This window comes from Aquarana catesbeiana, linkage group LG02 (assembly GCF_042186555.1).
Source record: "Aquarana catesbeiana isolate 2022-GZ linkage group LG02, ASM4218655v1, whole genome shotgun sequence".
NCBI classification, from domain to species: domain Eukaryota; kingdom Metazoa; phylum Chordata; class Amphibia; order Anura; family Ranidae; genus Aquarana; species Aquarana catesbeiana.
In genome coordinates, this window is record NC_133325.1 from 664,691,176 (window position 1) to 664,716,212 (window position 25,037).

The 25,037-nt window shown below is 42.0% G+C and overlaps 1 protein-coding gene across 2 annotated transcripts in view; it reads right to left on the minus strand.

Moving 5' to 3' along the window:
* RPA1 (replication protein A1) overlaps window positions 1–25,037 on the minus strand; it is a 150,899-nt gene that overhangs the window by 12,887 nt on the left and 112,975 nt on the right. For both annotated transcript variants that reach the window (XM_073616621.1, XM_073616620.1), the window contains 3 exons: window positions 24,282–24,458; window positions 18,280–18,387; window positions 16,237–16,323 (listed from right to left, as the gene is read on the minus strand). In XM_073616621.1, the coding sequence (XP_073472722.1) occupies window positions 16,237–16,323; window positions 18,280–18,387; window positions 24,282–24,458 (372 nt within the window). The remainder of the gene's footprint in view (window positions 1–16,236; window positions 16,324–18,279; window positions 18,388–24,281; window positions 24,459–25,037) is intronic.

Consider the following 25,037-nt stretch of genomic DNA (forward strand, 5'->3'; position numbering starts at 1 on the left):
GGGGGTAACCTTTATTAGGTGGGGTTAGGGGGGTACCCTAGACCTAAAGGGGGCTAACCCTAACACTTATAAAACTGTCACAAACTGACACCAATGCAAAAAAAAAACCCAAAAAACTGCTATTGGTGTCAGTGTGACAGGGGGGAGAAAAGTGTGCCTGGCGTGTTCTACTGGAAGTGTAGTGTTTGGTGCACTTACTTGATGTCTTCTCTCCTCGGCGCCGGAACGAAATTTTTTTACAGTACAGAGGCAGAGGAAGATTCTCATTGGCTGGGAGTGATCGCGAGGGGGGGAGAGGGCCACGAATGGATGGAAGCCGACTGCCTCGAGCACCGGGGGGGGGTGGTTGTTCTGCCATTCTGCCGACGTATATCGTCGTGAGGCGGTCGGCAGGTGGTTAATACCTCTTCCCCATATGTTTGCTGGATTGCTTACACTGAGGTATTTATTCCTTAGACTGTTAAGCATACATATACTTCCCGTTTGGTAAGTTAAACCCCTTTTGAGTATACATTCTAAACTGAAACTGTGGGTGTGGTGATGGTGTGTAAAGCACTGCGTAAATTGACGGCGCTATATAAGTACCTGAAATAAAGAAAAAATAAATAATACATATATATATATATATATATATATATATATATATATATATATATATATACATATACACACACACATACATATATATACATATACATACACACACATATATGTATGTATCTACACATACATACACACACACACACACATTAACCTCTAAATTGAGAGATTAGGCTACTTTTCACCTGTTGGATGCTGGGTGTATCCCCACATTGTTTCTCGCCCTTAGTGCATGCCTACTTCAGCTTTGGGTTCTTGAACAGAACTAGTATACACACACATGTAGTTATCTGATGTATTTTTATATGCATATTTACTGATGTTTTTTCTTATTACTCAGTGAAAAATAGTGATAAGCTCCTGAAGAAACATTTTATCACGAAACATGTGGAGATTGCATCTTCAAACACGCTAATTGCTCCCACTTCATCAAGTGGTTATCCCATCCACCAGCCCAGGCCTAGTGGATAGAGTAGGCTGTATTTCATATGTTACGGAATTTTGTAAGATTATTATGAATAAAAATCTTTAATATATTGGTGCCTATAAAGTCCATTATTTCTCCTAAACATACTCCCAGATTGAAACAGACAGGTTCCTAAACCATAAATAAGATTATCCACTCTTGGGTTTCACTTTAAAGCATTTTAAATTTATGAGATCACTATGCATGCTGTACCGGTGTACTACATTGGTAGAATTTTTGTGCTCCTTTTTTGGAGTCCATTGAAGAACACAAGAACATTGAAGGAAATCACTAATCTTTGGGGCTACTTGTAATGTTTGTAAGCATATATTAACACAGAACATACATTTGTGTATATAAAGTGCTATTGTAAAGGTGGTCTCAGTTCTGCAAGATAAAAGTAACAGCAGGAACTGTATAACTAATAAAAAGGCACCTTTATAAAAGGCAGGGAGACTGGCTGCTAGGATATCAATTGCATGCCATCAATGCTCTACACTTAATTAAAAACAAAGAAGGCAAAAACAAAATCAATGATCAAATGAAGTCCAGTATAGCCACTGGCAATCAGATGTATAATCTGGGCTGCAAATTAACACTACCATTAGCTAGAAGTGAATTTCTAGTTTACTTTAAAATTTGTAATGTAATTTCCTCCGAGGGATCTTTTCCCATCATATCTACATCAAAAGCAAACATGATGCCCTCATTACACGATTTATACTGCCAAGTGGACAAAGTAAACCTGTCACCAATATTATGAAAGAGGAACAGTGAAAACCGTAAATTAAAATAAGTAGTAAATGTTGCACCACACTCCCAATAATGGGCAGCCTCACAGACAAAAAGGAAAGCTTGGAAGAGTGAGGGTTGAGGGTGGGCCCAAGCTCGGGGGGGGGGGGGGGATTGGGGAGGTGTGTATAGCTAAAGATTCCAAATTCCCATTTCTCAGGATCTACATATTTCTGTGACATGTGATTCTTACGGACAATAACCTCTGCTTATGCATTGTTTTTTATCATATGCCAGAACTGCCCTGGTTTGCATCACATTTAATTTAAAACTTAGGTGTCAATAGTACTTATATGGCACCAGTACATATGAAAAAGGTGCAACACAATACTAGAATACTAGTATTGTGGTGACTAGACTAGACAATACTAGTAAAATAAAACTGGCCATAGTAACCAAAAAAACTGATCAAAATTCAATTGGATTTTCCTCCTGGACTTTTTCAATGAAAACTATCACTTAGTGAAACCAATTTCTGAAAAATACAATCTCTTCAGTGAAACATACTATCAAGTAATCACACTGTTATGTGTACAGCCTGGAATAAAGCTGCAGAAAGTGGAAATTCTATGTGTTATTACAAGGAGGCTGAGGTTAAACTTTACCATCATATGCAGTACAACAGACAGCAACAGATGGGGGGATTTACATTTCATGTGACTATTCCTTTAAGCTTACTGATATACAAAAAAAACACAATGTTCAGGCTTTCACATCTAATAACATAAGACCCGCGTATAAAGCTTGTTGCGAAAAAGCAATCATTTAATTTAATTCATCACTAGATGATCTAGTACAGGGGTTTCCAAACTGTGCCATTTGCTTGCCTTTATGTGGCCCTTTGGGCAGTATTCCTTCCACTGGCACCATGATGGGGAAATAATTCTCCCACTGACACCAGAAATGGGGCACAATTCCTCTCACTGACACCAATGATGGGGCAATATTTCTTCCACTGAAACCGATGTTTTTTTTTTGTTTTTTAACTCCCACTGACCACGAAGCATTTTCTACTCCCACTGGCCAGTGTCTGGTCCCTCAAAGTTTGAAGGGCAATAAACTGGCCCTTTGTTTTCAAAGTTTGGAGATCCCTGCTCTAGTCAATCATTGGCTGGTCAGATCTCTGGCACTGCTCAATGTTAACGTCTCAAAAAGGTGCACAGTGAGCAATGGTGTGGCCAAACCACGGAGCAGAGGGGAGGCATCTCTGATCTACAAGTCACTGGCAACCAATTCCACCAAGCCTTTATACATGTTGGAGTGGAAAAAAAGACCTCGGAGGTCTTGGAGCTAGAGGACTTGCACAGGGCGCTTTCCCACTCTTTCCAGGTATGCCTAACATCCCCTTGATTGAAGCAAGCCTCACGGTTATAATGAGATGGTACTTAGTCCTGTCTAGACTAGCTAAACTTTACCTGTCTTCCTCCCCCTTTGTTTTAGAGGTTGTGATATGTTGGGTACAATGTTACATATCTGGCGGTACTGTGCAAATAATTAGAGGGCTCTGGAATAAGATCTCCCAGCCGATTTGCAAGATCACTGGTTTCAGTGTCTCCAAGTCTCCTTCCATAGCTTTACTCAACCTCTCAATAGACAGAGTGCCCAAGTGTATGCAGAAGTTAAAAATCCTTTATCCCAGTGGTCATCAACCCTGTCCTCAGGGCCCACTAACAGGCCAGGTTTGCAAGATAACTGAAATACATCACAGGTGATATAATTTGCGGCTCAGTGATTACAGTATTCTAGTCTGCATCTCCCCAAGGTAATACATAAAACCTGGCCTGTTAATTGGCCCTGAGGACAGGGTTGACGACCACTGCTTTATCCTACTGGGGGCCAAAATGACCATAAGCCAAGCTTGGAAACAACTCACGGCATCTCGAACAGTAGCAAAGAGGAAAATTTTGTGGATCATGTCACAAGAACTGATGGTAAGCAGCTTACTGGACTCGGTGCAGATATTTGATCCTGTGTGGGAGCCTTCGGCTATCCATATGAAGATCTCCCCGATACTACTAAGCTTATAACAGCCATAGGTCTGGAGGGAAACTCCTGTTGGATGCAGTTAACTCTGTTCCTCTTTTAGCTTTCTTCTCCATCTTCTTATCCTCTCCGCTTGTTTTCTCTTTCGTTCGTTTTAGTGGCGTTACTCCTCAAAACACTGAGGCCTTTTCCCATGGGGGCTTTGACTGCCCTGGGAAGTTCCATATTCCCTAGCCTACTGCAGATATGTATGTATGGGGATAGACTATCTGATATCTTCCTAGTTCCTTTGAAATCCCAGTGTATTTATTAAGGATGGTTGGGGTCAATTCAAACCCCAAATGAACAGACACACATTCGAGGTTCATTGTTCAGAAAACAAAAAGTTCTAAAGCGCTAAAACTGTCAGTCATTAGAAACTTTTGTCATGACATAATTATGCAAGGAATAGCTGGACACCAGTACAGCTGCAAACTTCTGGAAGAAAAGTAGACAACAAAAATGCAGCGCTCAATGGGACCAGTAGTAAAGAACTATTGCTGATGGTATAATCAAGAAAGTTCATTTATTGGATGCATGCTGAGATTTGAAATTAAAAACTGCCAATGAAAAAAATGAGATAAAATTATTAGAGCCCTTGCACACTGGGGCGGTTTGCAGGCGCTATTGCACTAATAATAGCGCCTGCAAACCGCCCCGAAAGTGCCGCTGCTTTCATTCCAGTGTGCAAGCCCCGAGGGCTTGCACACTGGAGCGATGCGCTGGCAGGACGGTAAAAAAAGTCCTGCTAGCAGCATCTTCGGAGCGGTGTGTATACCGCTCCCTTACCGCTCCTGCCCATTGAAATCAATGGGACGGCGCGGCTATACCGCCGGCAAAGCGCCTCTGCAGAGGCGCTTTGCGGTGGTATTTAACCCTTTCTCGGCCGCTAGCGGGGGGTAAAACCACCCCGCTAGTGGCCGCATACCGACGGTAAAACGCCGCTAATAATAGCGGCGTTTTACCGCCGACGCCGCCCCCCGCCCTAGTGTGCGAGGGCTCTAAGACTTCATAAGCACAACTCATTATCATGGTTGAAGTAATCTGAAAATTAGTATCTATGTCACAGTCACCACGGTTACTTTGAGCTTGCAATCCGCCTAGCTTCCTGGTACTCATCGTTTCCGGCCCTGACCCCGTCTCCCGGATTCAGTGCGCGCCATCTAGAGCGCACTTCAGCACGCCAGTTTCCAGCCAGCTTGACCGAGGTCGTTCAGAGGCGCTATCTACGATACACCTCCTGGATCACAGCGAGTCTGATATCCGGAATACAGCCACTAAGTGCATCTTAGAGAGCTGTGTCTCTCCACCTTTATTTTTCTCCCTGCACATTGAGCCATTGGGTCTGACAATTAGGATCGGAGCTTGGAGCACACTTGCTGACATTAACCCCTTGTCATCTGGAAGTCATGATGGTATCGTATATACAAATTTTCGAATTACTTCAACCATGATAATGAGTTGTGCTTATGAAGTTTAATAATTTTATCATCTTTTTCATTGACAGTTGTTTTTTAATTTCAAATCTCAGCATGCACCCAATAAATGAACTTTATTGATTATATAATCAGCAATAGTTCTTTACTACTGGTCCCATTGAGCGCTGCACTTTTGTTTGTTTTTTTTTTTTTTTAGGTTCATTGTTCACCTGCAGTTGTTTTACTCTTTCATGTATAGTTTTGGACACATTTAACCTTACTCATCCCTCTGTGTCATCCTGCAGTAGGCCAAGTTTTGGCGTGAATATTCTGTCTGTAACTTAGAATGCCTTGGTTATAATGCTCATGTATTAGGAGTGATGCAGCGCTAGAAAATTAGTCTAAATGTCCCCATTAAGGTAAAAATAACAATAGCTGAACAAAGTCCTCTTCCATCAGAAGGAAGTGGTGACACTCTGTTTAGCGGGATCCATGATGAAAGGACACTCAGAAAGGAGATGTAAGCACCATCACCAACACCCAAACAAACTGACCCTTACCATCAGTGTATGGGTTATACACGTGTGTAGAAAACAGATAGCGAGAGGCAATCTTCCTGGGATAGACCAACGATCCTCCAGTGGAGTAGCATAAACATATTCCTTTCCCTCTAAACTAAATGGAAGGCTTTAGGTCTCCTCCTTGTGATAGGATAAAGAGCCAGGTATAGTCCAGTGGGTATATACGCCTCAAGAATGGTGGTATATGGGGAGTAAAGAGAAAACGCTCATTGCGTAAATGCCATCAAAAAGGAGAATTTATTGTATAAAAAGTAAATGGAAGGCTTTGGGCGACTAGAGACTGGTGACGCAGGACGCGGTTTGATGGTGACACGGCGGCCATCTTTGTGGTTAGAAGCGATGGACGCTTCATACTGCCTTGTACCTTCTTACGAAATGTGAGTGACTTACTTTTTATACAATAAATTATCCTTTTTGATGGAATTTGCGCAATGAGCGCTCTCTCTTTACTCCCCATATACCACAATTCTTGAGGCGCATATACCCACTGGACTATACCTGGCTCTTAATCCTGTCACAAGGAGGAGACCTAAAGCCTTCCATTTAGTTTAGAGGGAAAGGAATATGTTTATGCTACTCCACTGGAGGATTGTTGGTCTATCCCAAGAAGATTGCCTCTCGCTATCTGTTTTCTACACACGTGTATAACCCATACACTGATGGTAAGGGTCAGTTTGTTTGGGTGTTGGTGATGGTGTTTACATCTCCTTTCTGAGTGTCCTTTCATTATGGATCCCGCTAAACAGAGTGTCACCACTTTCTTCTGATGAAGAGGACTTTGTTCAGCTATTGTTATTTTTACCTTCATGGGGACATTTAGACTTATTTTCTAGCGCTGCTCAATTCCTACTAATATCTCCTTAATTGTACCCAGCAATTTTTTGTGTCAGCAGCTTTTATTTTACATCATATTAAGCGCAACAGATCTTGTTTTTTATAATGTTCATGTAAATGCCTTTAACATCCAGATTTTTCATATCTGAAGTTTTTTCCTTGATATACTTTATTTTGCTTACTTTTATACTTTTGATTGTTTTCAATAAAAATGATTGAAAGCAAAAGGTGCGCAGTAACTATTTCTAAGCACTGCAAGATGCATTATACTCTTTACTACACTGAAACTAAAGTAGAGACCAATTTAAATAATTGCATTGTATCTTTTAAATATTAAAGATTTTGCGGTGCCTCTGTTAAATGAAGATGTTTGACTGAATGTAGTACATGAATTGATATTGTAAAGGTAATTCTGAGGAATAAAATGCATTATACTAATCATTCCCAAGCTCTGGTTAGTCATGTACCTCTATAAGGCCCCTGTCACACTGGGGCGGTTTGCAGGCGTTATTGCGCTAAAAATACCGCCTGCAAAACGCCCCTAAACAGCCTCCGCTGTTTGTTCAGTGTGAAAGCCCGAGGGCTTTCACACTGAAGCGGTGCGCTGGCAGGACGGTAAAAAAAAGTCCTGTCAGCCGCAACTTTAGAGCGGTGTGTTCACCGCTCCTAAACCGCTCCTGCCCATTGAAATCAATGGGACAGCGCGGCTATACCGCGGCTATAGCCGCGCTGTAGGAGCGGTTTTAACCCCCTTTCAGCCGCCAGCGGGGGTTAAAATCGCACCGCTAGCGGCCGAATACCGCCGCAAAAACGACGGTAAAACAGCGCTAAAAATAGCGCTGTTTTACCGCCGACGCCCCCACCGCCCCAGTGTGAAAGGGGCCTTAGGGACTCCACAGTGACCATCAGCTTACTAGTAGAGGTCATGTGTTACAAAGTAGTATGCCCCTACATGTGCCATTTATAAGATCAGGAGAAGGTTACAAGGCTGATAGCAACCATAAAACAAATACCACCAAATCCAAGCCCCTAAAGTGCTCTTTCAGACGAGCAGTCAGAAGTTAAAAATGGGTGCCTGAGTTAGCATTTTTAACTCTGGGTGCAGAGTTTAACAGGTGGTACCGCTTGTCAAACTTGCCCATCGAGTTATTACTTTTTTGAGCCCTGGAACCTGACCCGGCAGGGACGTGCTGTCTCTCTGCCGGGGGTTCTCTTCTCTTGATTATATAGATTGATAGCAGCGCAGCCATTGCCTCCCGCTGCTGTCAATAAAACCCAATGATGCAGGTGCGAGTCATACATTAGGCAGTTATAGCCACCGAATGCTGGACTCGGGAGCGCGCCCACAAGGTAACCCTCCTCGGGAGAGCGCTTCTCCTAGGGAGTTATCTGATGTGGGGAGGAGCCGCCAGGGTACCCCAGAAGACGGCGTTGGGGCCACTTTGTACAAAATGAGCTGCACAGTGGAGGTATGATAAGTTATTAAAAAAAAAAAACAAAAAAAAAAAAAAATAATAACCTTTACAATAACTTTAAAGTGGTTGTAAACCTCAGACATGAAATATGAACAAAGCATATCTCTCTATAGTGTGTACTTGTCTCTAGTGTAAGGTAAGTGTAATTTCTGTCTGCGATTTCATTCCTTTGCTTTCAGCGTAAAACATTTGACAAGTTTTCCTGACATTTTCCCAGAGAAAAAAAAAAAAAAAAAAAGTGACAGGGGAAGGACCTCGAGCTGACTTACAGCATCAGTTCTGTTCATGTGTGAAGGGGGTTGTGTCTCTTCCCTCCAAACAGCTCTCATAACTCTCCTCACTGAGCTCTGCAGAGTGTAATTTCAGCTCTCCGTCCCCTTTTTTCTGAACTTAGAAAAACTTTATAAATTATGGACTTTAAACAGGTGTAGAGAAGACTGCAGATTAACAGGTACAACCTATGTAGCAGGACGTGTTACATCTTTATGCATTACGACCTGGTTCACACCTATTCATTTTTAGTGCTTTTTTACATTTTGCAGAAATGCACTACAGTCCATTTAACATGGTTTCCTATGGAACACGTTCTGTAGGGCAAATCTGCAAAAAGCACTAAATGCATAGGTGTAAACCAGGCCTTACTGAGGCCAGTCACTTCACCAGGTATATGCAAGGGGTAACCATCACTTTAAATCAGGTGGTGAGGTGGCTTTATAACACCTCCCCACTGCCTGTCAAAAACCCTCAGCGAAGCGATCGAACATGGATCAGCATGTCTGAAAGAGACCTAAAAGTGATTTACCACCACTGAAAAGAGCTTGGATTTGGAGGTATCTGTATTGTGATTGCATGGTATGTTTGTAACCTCTAACTGCTTCTATACTGCTACTACTTTCCTGCATAGTGGTTAGGATGACCCAGAATGCATCTAAAATCCTCCCACCCCACAAACTCCCTCCACTTACATCTCCATAGTTTTCCTCCAGAGAATTGATGTCTATTGCCATCTCAAATGGTCACAGAAGCAAGGACGTGTATACATGGGCATTTGCTTGCATATGAATTTCGTTTTTACAAATCAATGTAAATTTAGAAACACGTCAAACCAAATTATAACCATCTCAAAAGCAAGGCCAGGTAACACAAATGCTTCCTAGTTTGACACCTATGTACATGAATTCTATTGTGGATTGGCTTTTTGAATAGGGAAACTAACTTGCTTTTTTATTTTCGGCTACTTTCTTACTAATTAAATTGGTATTGTGCCAAAAAAAAAAAAAAAAATATAATAATAATATATTGCACCTTAACGATCGTTGGATGCAAGGACTGCATTTGTTTTGTTTTTTTAAGCTTTTCTGCGTTATTTCACCTGGTGATCCAGCCAGTAACACTTCCTGTTTAAGGTTATCTGTTTTCTGGATGATGTATTTAAAGTGATACTAAACACACACTGTTTAATTGACATTATCCCTTATATTTCTGTATGTGGATGATGGGACTGTAATTATTTTTTTATTAAATCATCCAAGTACCTTTTTCCTAAATGATATACAGCTGTCACGTGACCCAGCTCTTTCCCAGCCTGTCTGCAGGGAAACATAAGCAGGGGAGCTTAACCCTGCTGCTGGTCACATGTTCAAAATAAAGAAAAACAGCCTTTGAAATACAGAGTAAAAATAAATATGATCAAATTATTTTAAATTGGCATCCAAATATATTTAAAATCAAATCTTTATTATTTTTGGGCAACAACATGGTATGGGCGTATTTCTGCCAGTCACGGGCTGGGTCTGGGTCATGCCCCTCCCCTGACATTTACCACTGTGTATACACCATGTGTGACTCTCTAGCTCAACACAGAAACTCACTGCACACTGAGCAAGTGCAGAGTTGCCACCACAGCTGCAAAATCCCTAGCTGAATTGGGGACATGAACAGAAGGTGGAGATCAACAGGATCAGCCAGGTTTTTTTGTAGAATACAAAAAACGAACCTCAGTGACCAAATATGAACAGCATGTAATATAGGATTTATTGATAGTTTTTTTTGGTGTTGGTTTAGCGACACTTTAAGGCAGCCGCCTTTGGACAACAGCATTGTTAGTCCGGGGGGGGGGTGTCAAGTGTTAGACTAGCAGATTTAGATGGAGTTTACTAACAAATTGAAGCTGAACACACATTTTAGGCAGTTACAGCAGTTTTTGTTTTTTTTTAACCCTTTGGGATGATGGATTTCCATAAATTAATAAAAGCTGACTATTGCAAGCACCACTGTCAGTGGTAAATGGTTTGCTTCAACCCTCTGCTACTATGGACAGCTTGGTTAGTTTAAGTAAGCTAATAAAATAGAAAACAAATGCAGCCACTACATCGAACAATTAGTAAGCTGCAATATAAGACATAGTTTTTGGGCTTAATATCCCTTTTTAACCACTAATACCCAAGAAGCTTCTGCGTACAAATAAATAAGAATCATTTTTATATTGAGCTTCAGCTTTGTAATTCAAATGCAACAGAAGCTCAGACAAGCACCGATTCATTTCAAGATCTGGAGCACTGAGCCAAAATACTAGTCACTGCTATGTAGACAAGCCAACTGTGGTAGTTCATATAATCCCACCTAAACAGCTTTCTTTCTAAAAGTATTGGAGTAGGTGGTACTTCACATGAACGTAATTAAAATAAATCTTGGACGCCAGCATAAAAACAACTGGGTAATTCTGACACATATTTGTAACTTGCAGCAAGTTGGAACATTAGGCTCAACCCACACATGTACAAGGAACAAGAAGCTGGAACGCTTTGCTGTTAGGTGGCCTTTCTTGGAATTCATTTGTATGGGAGGTTTAACCATTTTGCGATACAAGGACATTACATGTTCAAAGTCATGCTCAACATTACTCATTCTAATGAGCAGGCCTCAAATAAGAATGGATGTTGCCATATCAAATAAATCCATTATGAATTACGGATTTATTAAACAGCCATTGTTAAATATTTAAGTAGGGATTTTTGTTTTATTCTGTCAAGTGGCAGAAAGGCTTATGAGATATATGTGTGCTCCTATATGTTCCACCTGACAGAAAAAAAAAAAAAAATGTATATGATTACATAGCAGGTATGGAACAATTCATATGTTATACTTGCATATTCATAAATATTTTTTTTATGACAAAACGAGATTGATCTTAAAGCAGACCTTCAGTAATTTTTTTCAACTTTCCATCTATTAAATCTTCTGCTCGTTTTTATAGTAAAACATTTTTTCTGCCAGTAAATATCTTATACAGCCCACTTCCCATTTCTTGTGTGGTAGAAAGCCTAGGCTTATGACGACATGCGTGTGTGTGTGTGGGGAGAAGAGATGATGAGTCATAATGCCCCGTACACACGGTCGGATTTTCCGATGGAAAATGTCCGATCGGAGCGTGTTGTCGGAAATTCCGACCGTGTGTAGGCTCCATCGGACATTTTCCATCGGATTTTCCGACACACAAAGTTGGAGAGCAGGAGATAAAATTTTCCGACGACAAAATCCGTTGTTGGAAATTCCGATCGTGTGTACACAAATCCGACGGACAAAGTGCCACGCATGCTCAGAATAAATAAAGAGATGAAAGCTATTGGCCACTGCCCCGTTTATAGTCTCGACGTACGTGTTTTACGTCACCGCGTTCAGAACGATCGGATTTTCCGACAACTTGTGTGACCGTGTGTATGCAAGACAAGTTTGAGCCAACATCCGTCGGAAAAAATCCTAGGATTTTGTTGTCGGAATTTCCGAACAAAGTCCGACCGTGTGTACGGGGCATAAGAGGGCCAATGAGAGCTGCAGAGCTGGAGGTGTGCCTCTGTGTAAATCCAGGAAGTGAACAGGCAGCAGCTTCAGATGCCCACAGTTAAAATAGTTGCAGACAGACTCAGTGGAGGGAGATTTATGCAGCATATTTGGCAAGTACAGAACCACAGTATATATAAAATAATATGCAAAGTGGTTGGAGGGAAACTGCAGAATGGCAAAGATGTTTTATTACAAATTATGTGAGCAGACTGCAGTTCTTCTAAAACTAAACTGCAGGCATAAATTTCCATTATGGTATTTTTGCAAGTAAAAGCAGCAGCCAACGAATATTCGGATATTGAATGCGGCATTTCTAGGACTCACTTTTCCTAACTTCCTGTATAAGTTTGGTGGCTGCTGTGTCTCCTGCTTCCCCGGGGCACCAGTTGTGCAACTTCTCCATTGCAGATTATTTCTAACAGCAGCATCATTATATCGGAAAGCCCCGTATCAAAAAGGCGGAACGTCAGGAGAAATTTGCCGGTACAAAAAACACTGGCTGACATTCTGCCCGTGTGTATGTCGGTCTGGCCTGTTTCTGTCAGATGTGCATGCTGGAAAACCAGCAGTAAACCTACTCCCGATCATTGCTCCCAGCCAATAGCAGAGATCGCCATTTGGAGTGTTCTGGCGAGGGGGCCACCCCGTGTCAGAACACAACGGCTCAGCAGGGGAGATCTCTGGACTAACCTCGCATGGTTAGTACAGTGTAGCTGACCGGAGCCGACAGGTTATGGGTGTACCCGGCTTTAGTCTGCTCCACCCACTCACACACTGCCCAATTTAAGTGACAGGCCAGGAGACTTCTGGTCTGTCCCACCCACAATGACATTTTATCTTGACTGATAGACGGGGTATTCCTGGACTGTCATGCCCTTTCCAACCTGACTGAAATGATTGGCAGGTCATGTAAATGAGCAGTTTGCAGCAACGTTGAAGTAGCCAAAAGACTGACAGGCACACTTTGAAATTGGCCACAAACGCACCAAATTTCATACACCACACCAGTTACAATAACCATTGCATGATGAAGACTATTTTGTTCTAGCATGCACAGTGAGAGCAGGTGATCTCTTCTCCTGATGTCCAGGCATAGTTGCTTTTTTGCTTTCAATGTCACGGGACATGGAAAAGCTAAAATTACAGTGAAACTAGTTAGGTTTCAATTTTTATATATTTATATTATAGCGCACAAGAGACATATTATATACCAGTGGTTCTCAACCTGGGGGTCGAATGATGATTTGCCAGGGGTCACCAAATCCTGGGCTGTTCCTGAAGCCCGCACCGCTCTCCCCAGCCTTTTTGCAGCCGCCCAGCAGGGCTGTCCCTGGAGCTCACGGCCGGCAACTCAGCCTCTCCACAGCCGCTCATTCAATTCACGGCATGGCTGGGGGCAGAGACTTGATGTGAGCTGACCGGTGAGGAATGTGAGATTTGGAATGGGCTGGAGGAGACCCCATCTCCCGATTTCGACATAGGTGTCACTGCTACAAGGCACTGTGAAGCTGGAGACACAGTGAGTAAAACTACCTGTGAGTCTAGTTGGCATTAAAAGTCCCCACTACAGTTCTCAGATCAGCAGATGACCTTGATCAAGAGCACCTAATTTGGCTGATCAGAACTCCCCCCAGCACTGCCACTCATCCCATTCCCCCACCAAGGGGTAAGAGAAGGAATAAAAATAGACAATACATGGAAGGGAGAGATAAGGGGGAGGAACAAGGAAAAAAGGGAGAGAAAGAATAAGAGAAAGAACAAGAAAGACGGCTAGAGAGAGGGATGGGGGGAAAAAACGAAAAACCCAAGAAATGAGGACAGAGCGATAAAAGGGAAAGAAAGGAGAACAGAGAGAAAGAGTGGTACATCCTAAAATGTACCATAAGGGGTTTTAATACTGTAGGAGTGGAAGGGACTAAGGAGCTCTATATGTCTGAGGGTTAGGGGCGCAAATTACTTGTCTTGCCTTGGGTGCTGACAACCCACGCTACGAAAATAATTTTAAGGTTAGGGATCCACACAACTTGGGAAATTTTATCAAGGGGTCACGGCACTAGAAGGTTGAGAACCACTGTTATATACAGTAGTACCTTGGATTACAAGCATAATCCATTCCAGAAGAATGCTTGTAATCCAAAGTACTCGTATATCAAAGCGAGTTTCCCCATAGGAATCAATGGAAACTCAGATAATTCGTTACAGTGTCACTGCTAGCGTATGCAGTACTGCATGTGGCCAGAGGTGGGGGCGCCGGAGACTCACAAATGGAGTGTCTCTGAGCATCACTCGCACCTCTGGTCACATGTGGTACTGCACACCCCAGAGGCTTGAATACAACGCTTGCAAATGGAGTCAGGATTAAAAAATACGGCTCGTATTGCAAAACACTTGTAAACTGCGTTACTCGCAATCTGAGGCTTTAGTGTGTGTGTGTGCGCGCGCACACACACACACACACACACACACACTCTCTCTCTCTATGCACCAATGCTGCCCTCATCAAGCGCAGAAACTCCAGACACAATCAGTAAAGACAAAAGGAGGGCGCAAATGCCTAGTCTATTACCACCAAGAGCCAAAAACATGGGAGGGTACAAGCATTTCAAAACAATTCCAACTTTAGGCGATGCCTTAACCACATGCTGACCGCCGCACAACGATTTACGTTGGCAAAATGGCATACCAGTACGTCCCTTTGAAATTCCCGCAAAGCGGGCGCGCGGGTCCCACAAACTCGATGTTTGCCAGCGAGGCATGCGATTGCGGTGAGGAGAGGCAGAACAGGGAGATGCCTATGTAAACAAGGCATCCCCTATGACAGATCACTGCTCCCTGTCATCGGGAGCAGTGATCTGTCATGTTGTAGTGAGCCCATCCCCCCCACAATTAGAACACACTGAAGGAACATAGTTAACCCCTTGATCACCCCCTAGTGTTTAACCCCTTTCCTGCCAGTGACATTTATACAGTAATTAGTGGCTATTTTTAGCTCTGATCGCTGTATAAATGTCACTGGTCCCAAAATAGCGTCAAAAGTGTCCGATCTGTCCGCCGCGATGTCGCAGTCACAATAAAAATCGCAGATCGCCGCCATTACTAGTAAGAAAAAAAAAAAAAAAAAAAAAAAAGAAAAATGCCTTAAATCTATCCCCTATTTTGTAGACGCTATAACTTTTGCGCAAACCAATCAATATATACTTGTTGCATTTTTTTTTTTTTTTTTACCAAACATATCTAGAAGAATACATATCGGCCTAAACTGTGGAAGAAATTTGTTTTTATTTATATTTTTTGGGTATGTTTATTATAGCAAAAAGTCAAAAATATTGAATTTTTTCAAAATTGCTGCTTTTTTTGTTTGTGGAGCAAAAAATAAAAAACGCAGAGGTGATCAAATACCACCAAAAGAAAGCTCTATTGGTGGGAAAAAAAGGACATCAATTTTGTTTGTGTACAGCGTCGCATGACTGCGCAATTGTCAGCTAAAGCGACATAGTGCCGTAACGCAAAAAACGCTTTGGTCAGGAAAGGGGGTGAATCCTTCGGGGGCTGGGGTGGTTAATTGCTGCAGTTGGAAAGCTGTTGCGTCCCAGGGGCTATGCCTCCTTTCTCAGCACTTGTACCTTCAATTTTTTTGACATATATACATGAACATTTGTAATGTGTATAGGCACAGAATACATGGGTCAAAATTAGAAAGCATCTTGGAGGAGTTTATAATTAAGATTTCTTAAAATGACTAATGCTTTAACAATAAAAAGGTTTATACTTAACTACTTTTAGCAGCCACGATACTCCTTTTATTGGGTCCCCCACCGGCTCTCCCCTTCGGCAAGTGCCCCCATAGAAAGAGGCTTTCTATGGGGGCACTCATGTGGGTTTGCTCCCAAGCCTTGCTCTCTGTATCTATAAACACAGACAGCAAATCCCCCTCCCTCCCAGATCACTGACAGCAGCATTAAAGTAAAAAATATTCAGGCTTTAGAACCACTTTTAGCCAAAACAAGGGCCTAAAAGGACCATGTTCCACTTTCTCCAAGAAAAGTTAAAATGTGGATATAGCTTCAGCTCTGCCATCTAGTGATCATTCTGCTATGTGGTTTTCACTTAAGATAAAAGTTAACCTCTAATTTATGCAATTTTCATCATATGCTTCACTTAAATTGCACAGATTTAGGAATGTTTACTCTGGAGTTCGTACTTACATTGTATGTTTCCAACTTCACCCGAATTCTAAAGGTGTAGGAACGGAAATTGGCATTCTGAAACACCTCCTCAAAAGCTTGTTCATTCTGCACAGACAACACAGAAATGTTCAGAGTGAGCAACAGAAAGCATCTGTCAGGAGAGACAGACTCCCCCCATCCAATAACTTGCACCTTTAAACTTGTCAAAATAGCTCAGCAGTCATCAGGAAAGTCCTTTGGTCTTTTCCCAAAGAGAATTTATTCAAAGAATGTGTTCGCTCTAAGAGTGGACACCCACAGACTACATTTAAATAAAAAGCAGCAGAGTACTTTTCTCTCCTCTAGAGAGTCAAGGGAATCTTAACATTCATAAACAGACAAAAAATTTGAAATGGTCAAAAAATGTGTAAAAGCCACGCAACATCAGCCTGCTAGAACAGGAGGGAGAGCTGCAGACCATTTACACTATATAATTGCTGGCATTCAAAACCAGTGAAGGGCTGTGGGCAACCAACACACAATGCAAATAAGTATTCATTTAACCTCTATAAACTGACAATTACTAACAAAACTGAACATATTTCACAAATAAGATGAAAGAGAAGATGCCAGAGGGATTGACCCTTGCTTGTCATTACAGAGGCTTCCTGAACTTCAGCCTTTTTGAAAATTCCCTCTAACATATGAAAGTTTACTGGGAATATTTATTTGCAAATATGTGCAACAAAAACCTCTGTTTTAATACAAACTGGTGAAATGGATGTAGAATGTTTTTTTTTTTTTCTGGTAAACTGGTAAGTGTGATGATTATTTTATTGCATTTTTCTGTGAACTGCCCTGTTAATCTAAAATTTACTTTAAAATGGTAGATTTATCATCAGAGTTTTTAAAATGAGAGCCGCTGCACCAGGTCCTGGAAGGATTTTGATTATATTGTCGGAATCCACCCAGATGTCGGATTGACAGTTGGCTCTGCTTCTCAGGGTGTGGCTAAGAGCTGAAACTTCTGAGAGCGCTGGAGAGGCAAAGCTGCTCTCTGCTCTGAGAAGACACAGCCAAGCGATCAGTGGTCATGTGATCGCTCACTTCTCTGGCTCCGAGCTGGTGGGAGATAGTTGCAATACCAGACCAATGCTGCAGCATGGAAGGGAGTATGTATTCTTGCTTTTTTATACAACCCATTAATATATACAAGTACCTAATGAACTCCCAACTAATTGGAATTAAAGCTGAACACTGCTCTTTTCAATAGGGACTTATGAATTCATCAGTATCAGAAATGATACAAAACAGAGGCACTTTCAGGCAAAGCTACACATGAAACATTGTTATTGTTTTTCTGTAATGTTAAAGTTAACAGCAATCCATTTGTTGCACTCCCAACCTAACACATACTTAAAATGAGCCCCTGCTAGTCCAAACACGTATAGTAAATATATTGGGAATGCTTAGACCAGCCAGGACACTTATGTAAAACCTTGGGGGCTTGCTGTGCGAGCATCTGAATTTTAAGCAAAACGAATAAAAGTGCAGTTATAGCAGGTTCAAACAGGTTTTTACAATCCCATACAAAACTATGAGAATGCAAAACCCTCTAAAGCCTAAGTTCACATTGTCACTAAAAGTAGTACAGGAACTACTTTTGGGAATCGGTTAGAAATCGTGCAAGTTTAGCTGAACTCACACGGTTTCATACCCCGATGTAAGCCCAACTTCGGGAGTGATTTCAGAAACATCTGTGCGGATTCCTGCACAGATGTCTATACAAATCACCACCCGAGGTCACCAAAAGTAGTACAGGAACTACTTTTGGAAATCAGTGCCATTTCCGCAAAAAGCCACTGATTTGACATGTTAAATCGCCCGATATGAAAGTGGGCTTAAAGGAGGTCAAATGCACCTGTCAAAGAACAGTCTTCAAAGTATCCAAAACTGAAGCCATCTGTCGATACAGTCCATGCTCTTTACTCGTTGGGGAACCTTTAGGAAACAAGGTCTATAGAGTGGTCTATGCTGTAATATAAGGTCTTTATCTTCATATAACCTAAGAAAACTCCATACCTTTTCCTTGAGTTCCCCCAAGTACATGGCATTCTGGCCAAGAATTGATTCAGCTGCTTCCTGGAAGCATGTAACCCACTGATTCTCCCCAAAGTCTGCAATGTTTGCCTGCAACAGAAAATTATGTCATTAGAACATTTCTGGTTATATTAAAACTGCTTTATTTATGGAACCAAAGACAGAAATTTGTACACATTTATTGCTGACAATTGAAAATGCTACCTGGCTACAAAAAATGGGGCATATCTATAAAGCAGTGAAAGGCTTTCACCAAACATTAACAGGTGGTCAATCCGTTTAAAATACACATGTAAATGTAAGATTTAGACCCCTTTCACACTGGGGCGCTTTGCAGGCGCTACATCGCTAAAAATAGCGCCTACAAAGTGCCCTGAAAGAGCCGCTGCTGTGTTTCCGAGGGCTTTTACACTGGAGCAGTGCGCTGGCAGGACGCTAAAAAAAAAGTCCTGCTAGCAGCATCTTTGGAGCGGTGAAGGTCAATGGGGCAGCGCGGCTATACCGCCTGCAAAGGTGGTTTTAACCCTTTCTCAGCTGCTAGCAGGGGGGTAAGACAGCTCTGCAAGCGGCCAAATACCGCCGCTAAAATGACGGTAAAGCAGCGCCGTTTTACAGCTGACGCCGCCCCCGCCCCAGTTAGAAGGGGCCTTACAGCTTTATAAATACTCTGAGTTGCTAACCTGCAAAAAGTATTCAGTTCCCAACCGCTTGTCGTACATATACTGCGGCAAGGCATCTCTATTGCGCAAAATCATGTACCTTTACATGATTTTGTCAATAGCCACTGGGGGACACGCGTGCGCTGACTGGCCACAGGGGGAGCCAATCAGTGGGTCAAATGTCCGCCGGCCACCCACGATCGCTCCCCGCAGGGACAGACTGGCGGTCTGCCGATGTAAACAAGCAGACTGCTGTGCTGTCAGGCATGGACACACTGGTCTAGTGTTCCTGCTAATCAGGAACAGGGATCAGAGTGTCCATGCAGTGAGCCCATCCCTCCACACAGTTAGAAACACACTGAGGGACACCGTTAACCCTTTGATTGCTCCTGATGTATACCCCTTCCCTGCCAGTGTCAATTATACAATGTCAGTGTATATTTTTAGCAGTGATCACTAATAATGTCACTGGTTCCCAAAAAAGTGTCAAAAGCGTCAGCCAAGTGTCCGATCTGTCCGCCGCAATATCGCAGCCCAGCAAAAAAAAAAAAAAAAAAAAAAAAAAAAAAAAAAAAAATTATACGCTTATTAGGATTATTTTTTTTACCAAAAATATGTAGCGTAATACATATTGGCCTAAATTGATGAAGAAATTTGTTTTGGTGATGAAATACCACCAAAAGTAAGCTCTATTTGGGGGGGGGGGGGAGGGCGACATCAATTTTAATTTTGGGTACAGTGTCACACAACCACCACGCAATTGTCAGTTAAAGTAACGCAGTGCCGTATCACAAAGTATGGCCTGGTCATTAAGGGGGTAAAACCTTCTGGGGCTGAAGTGGTTAAACAAAAATCATACATGCTGGTATTGTACGAGAAAAATGTGTTTGTCGATTTGGATTATTTAGCATGAACTGTCACGATCGGCTCTCAAAAGCTGTGTACTAATGATCAGATTATTGTACGATTGCTCCAAAAGCGGTATTTTTCGCCCAATTTTCTAATTGTGTATAGCAGGCATTATTCTGGGCTAATGTGACAAAGTTCTAAAGCCGGTGAGCAAGCCAACTAGCAGTTTCAAGAAAATTCAGCCCACATTTTTCTCAATCCAGGCTTCATCGTACAGCCCCAACATCTTTACAGCAAATGTAACCCTGGATTTTTAAAGTGTCACCCAAAACAAAATCCACCATTGCTGCAAAGAAATTTATTCCAGAGAAAAATTACATGACAAAACCTATAGCGTAAAATTCTTGATAAGGTAGAGAAAAGGAAACTATTTCATTCAAAAAGTTCCCAGAGTTTCACCTCTGATAGACAGCCAATCACAGCAACCAGTATGAGATGGATTTTTAAATATAGCTCCTGACAATGCAGACTATTGTGAAAGCTGCAATTACAGAGCATAAGCCACCCTCACAGCCCAAAGCAGGTTCAAGGAAAAGGGCGCTCAAGTTTTTGGTCGACAAAAGCCCAGAGCAGGACAAGAAGGATCATGAGTCAACGCAAATAAACATCAATGGAGTTGGTTTAAAAAAATTCAGCAACAGTCTGTTATTTAGATGTTCCACACCATCCTTCTGCCATTTGAGATTTTCAGGATTTTGACCGGCATTAAACAGCTTGATTATAAGTCGTCGCAGCTGCTGAGGGCTGATGAATATAATGAGCCTGCGAGAAGAAAGAAGCGCCATCTCTCTACCGGGTCAGGGCCAACAAGTACTTGTATGGAAGTGGCGAGGCCGCATGTGGGAGAACTGGCAGGCTTTTGCAGGAGCTCAAATTATCATGCACTCCGACATATAAATTCATCTCACAGACGCAGGCAGAAATACGCTTGGCTTTTGAAGCAGGCGCCACTAATGCAGTAGGTGCAGGGCATGGCTCCCGAGAAAGACTAAACAAAGGCCTCAGGCCCCAAGTGCAATTTCATCTCTCTACAAAACATTTACCATTCATTTATCTTCATAATGCTTGGTTAATCTCTGCCTTTAAAAGGGAGTCATGCCAACCTATAAACAAGAACTGATAAGTAACCTCTTGCAAAGCCAATGGTATCAGCAAAAACAGCATAATTTAGCAACAAGAGAAAAAAAAAATGAAACTGTTAGAAATTATAGTGTTTGTGCATAGAACAAGCTGTTTGATAATTGAGCTTCACAAAGACACAGCACGGACATCTGTACTAATATAGAGCAGATTCAGTTTTGTGGTCTTTATACAAGTACAAAGACTTCTCAGAGGAAAAACTTGGCAGGAGATTTGAGCTTTATATCTTGGATTTTGGATCAATGACAGAGCGAGTGAGCCGTATTTAAACAAGAACGTTCAGCAGTTACTCTGCACTGGAATAAGAATGGAACTTTAGTTAAACTGCCAGTCCCAGAGCAGTTAAGGAGACTACACAAGCGTGCTACTTTCATTAGGAATGCTATGGAGGCCTTCAAGGTACTAATTTAGGTATTGCACTTAATGCTCAAAACATACGTTTAGTTAAGCTGCTACTAAATGTTTTTAGGAGTAATGGAAATCTCAAACAAATATATTTCAGAAACCGGTCCAATATGTCCCTAGATATAGCTGACCCCTATACAAAACACACTATTTGCTAAATATTACTAGCTACAATAGAAACTGTAAAAATAAGGAACCTTTGAGACTTCTGCATAACAGCATTTTCATTTCAAATGGCAGCTCAATGCAGAGGTGCAAAAAGGTACCAACAGACCTGCACTGCTCCACACGGCAACACACATTCGAAGTGTTGTAAAGTGTTGTACTGGGGAATCTACTTACCTCAAGACCAAACACTTTCACCCCCTTCCTGCCCAGGCCAGTTTTCAGCGTCGTCACACTTTGAATGACAATTACTCAGGCATTTGTGCAACACTGTACTCATATGGATTTTTTTTTTTTTTTTAAGACAGCTTTCTTTTTGTGGCATTTAACCACTTAAGGACAGGGCCTCCTTTTGAGATTTGGTGTTTACAAGTTAAAATCTTTATTTTTTTTTTGCTAGAAAATTACTTAGAACCCCTAAAAACATTATATATACTGTATATTTTTTCAGACCCCTTTCACACCGAGCCGCCCATAGCGTTGGCGGTAAAACGCTATTTTTAGCGGCGTTTTACTGTCGGATTTGCGCCGCATTTCAGTGGCTAGCGGGGCGCTTTTACCCCCCGCTAGCGGCCGAGAAAGGGTTAAAACCGCCCGCAATATCAGTGTTTTGCCAGCGGTATCCCAGCGCTGCCCCATTGATTTCAATGGGGAGCAGCGGTAAACACACCGCTCATTCACCGCTCCAAAGAAGCTGCTGGCAGGAATTTTTCTGACGTCCTGCCAGCGCACCGCTCCAGTGTGAAAGCCCTCGGGCTTTCACACTGGAGACAATGGAGCAGCTGTTTGAGGGCGGATTTCAGGCACTATTTTTAGCGCTATAGGGCCTGCAAAACTTCATTGTGTGAAAGGAGTCTAAGACACCCTAGAGAATAAAATGGTGGTCGTTGCAATACTTTATGTCACACCGTATTTGCGCAGCGGTCTCATGAGCGCAATTTTTTTTGTGGAAAAAAATACACTTTTTTAAATGAAAATTTCTCCCTCTAACGATCGCGGCGATACCTCATAAGTGGTCTGAGCACTGTTTTCATACGCGACGTACGTATGCGTTCGCTTCTGCGCGCGAGCTCAGCTTTATTTTACTTATTCATTTTTACACTGTCTTTAAAAAATAAAAAAATTGTCACTTTTATTCCTATTACAAGTACATGTAAATATCCCCCGTAATAGAAAAAAGCATGACAGGACCTCTGAAATATGAGACCTGGGGTCAAAAAGACCTCAGATCTCATATTTACACTAAAATGCAATAAAAAAAAAATTCCCTTTAAGACCCTTGGGCGGAAGTGAAGTTTGACGTCGCTTCCACCCTCCAATGCTATGGAGCCAAGTGGGGGCCATCTTTCCCTCGCTTGGCTCCAGGCTGTTGAGGGCAAAGAACCCGATCGTCTCCACGGCTTCCGACGGTAGCCCCTCTCTAGCCCCCCCTTATGGCAGCTAGCTGCTGCCATAACAACGGTATTACTCTTGAAACAGCCAACATATAATGACTGCAGGCGGTTGGCAAGTAGTTAAAGTTCGAGTAGACTTGTTTGTGTCTTTTACCCACAGGTAAGCTTATAATAAAGCAGTTAGGTAAAATGAGTATTTCCTAAACGTGCACCCTTAAGGAGATTTTCCAGTGAGCAGCAGCTGGTAACGTCACCTGAAGGGACGGCATACTTGAGAAAGTCCAAGCCTTATTTTCCTAATATAATTAAGATTCAAAAAGAGAAGGTTCCATGTTTGGGAAAAAAAAAAAAGAAGGTTGCCAGGACGCCAAGAGCCCTAACTGCATAATATCCCAACACCTAAATGACCCTTTACACTGGTAGAAAAACTATTTCCTATTTAACCGCTTGGCACCCAGCCAGTGTACATAAATAGTATAGTGGTATAGCTGTCCACAGCTAATCAACTTCCGGTCGTAGTCACAGCACTTGGGGACATTCAATAATCAGCCAGCGATTGCACTCTCCCACACGGTAACTTGTTCTCCAGGAGTCTTTAAAGCCAGCACCTGAGAGATCTTGGCTCTTCCTACCAGACCACTTGGCTCCTCCCACCAGGGTCTCCGCAATCGCTGGCTGATTATTGAATGTCCACAAGTGCTGTGACTACGACCGGAAGTTGATTCCCTGTGGATAGCTATACCACTTGTTGGTTCACGCTCGACTCGGACCATTGGGGGCAGCTGCTACAGGTGAGAGGCTGGGAGAAATAGTTGTTGCACTCCGGAGCTTGATTGGATGAATACATCTTTCTTAGACACTTGTACTTTCCTGTATTATCAAAAGACCGGACCCTGTTGGTATTGGGAGCCGCATTGCATGTTTTTTTGGACAACATCTATCACTCATTATTACCATCTTTCTTTGGACATTTATTACACACACCAGTGTGTCACGGTTTTTTATTTTTGCACATTGTCATTTCACTTTTGTGTTATTGCACTCATCTTAAATGAGTTTATCTCATTCCTCATTGCACTTTAAGATTGTTATTCATGTATTTATGAATTTGATATTTATCTACTATTGCACTTGTATTATTGCATTTGTATGTACTTTTGCACGTTATTTATTGCTCATTTATTCACCTTTTCATTCAGGCTTAGGTAGCGCCATGTATTTTTAATGGTGTACAGTTAAAGGAACATCAGCACACTGGTAAAGTCACTCCTTTTTCTTTACAAGTCCCAATCCTAGGAAGAGTTGTACTTACTGACAGAATGAGGCGATACTTAAAGTTGGGAAATTCCTTGTCACACTTTTCACAGCGAAAGAGGCCGTTCTGCTGGTCTATGACTTTCTTATTGCAATCCTGTGAAGGGCACGCCTGATACATGCAATTCTCCTTCCGAAGATACACAATGGTGGCAACACTAGTAAAATAATCAGCCTGCAAGGGACAAGACATTTTGTGATCTACAACATTCCAAAATCAAAATATGTACCATACATCCAACACAAAAATTTAAAAGCATATTAATGGTAAACCCGTTTACTTCTTGACCCATGTACACATTCCAGACACTGCTCCTGGGCTCCAATAAAATTATCAGGGCAGACCATTTCTCAAAAATTGATGGCATCACTTTCTCAAGCTAAACAGCATCTGCAATCAAAAATCAAATTGGTGTTCCTTACCTCTTGATCTTGGGAAAATAGCGCATGCCCTTGGACACAAGTTATATTTTACCCTTTAACTCTGGAAAAAAAATATTTAAGGCCATTTCAATAATGGCTGGTTATGCAATAGTCTAAAAGGGGTTCTAAAAAGGAACTGTTTAGATTTCTTTTACACTTTTTATTGCTGTGCCCCTGTGAGGGAGATTCACCATTTGTCCTGGTGACCGTTAAAGTGTTACTAAACCCACAGCAGTAAAATCAGTCTGTATATGCCGTAAAGCATGCTTGTTATATTCATTGTGGGACCTAAGGGGTTAATCCTCCGCATTGTGGAAAAAGGCTGTTTGAT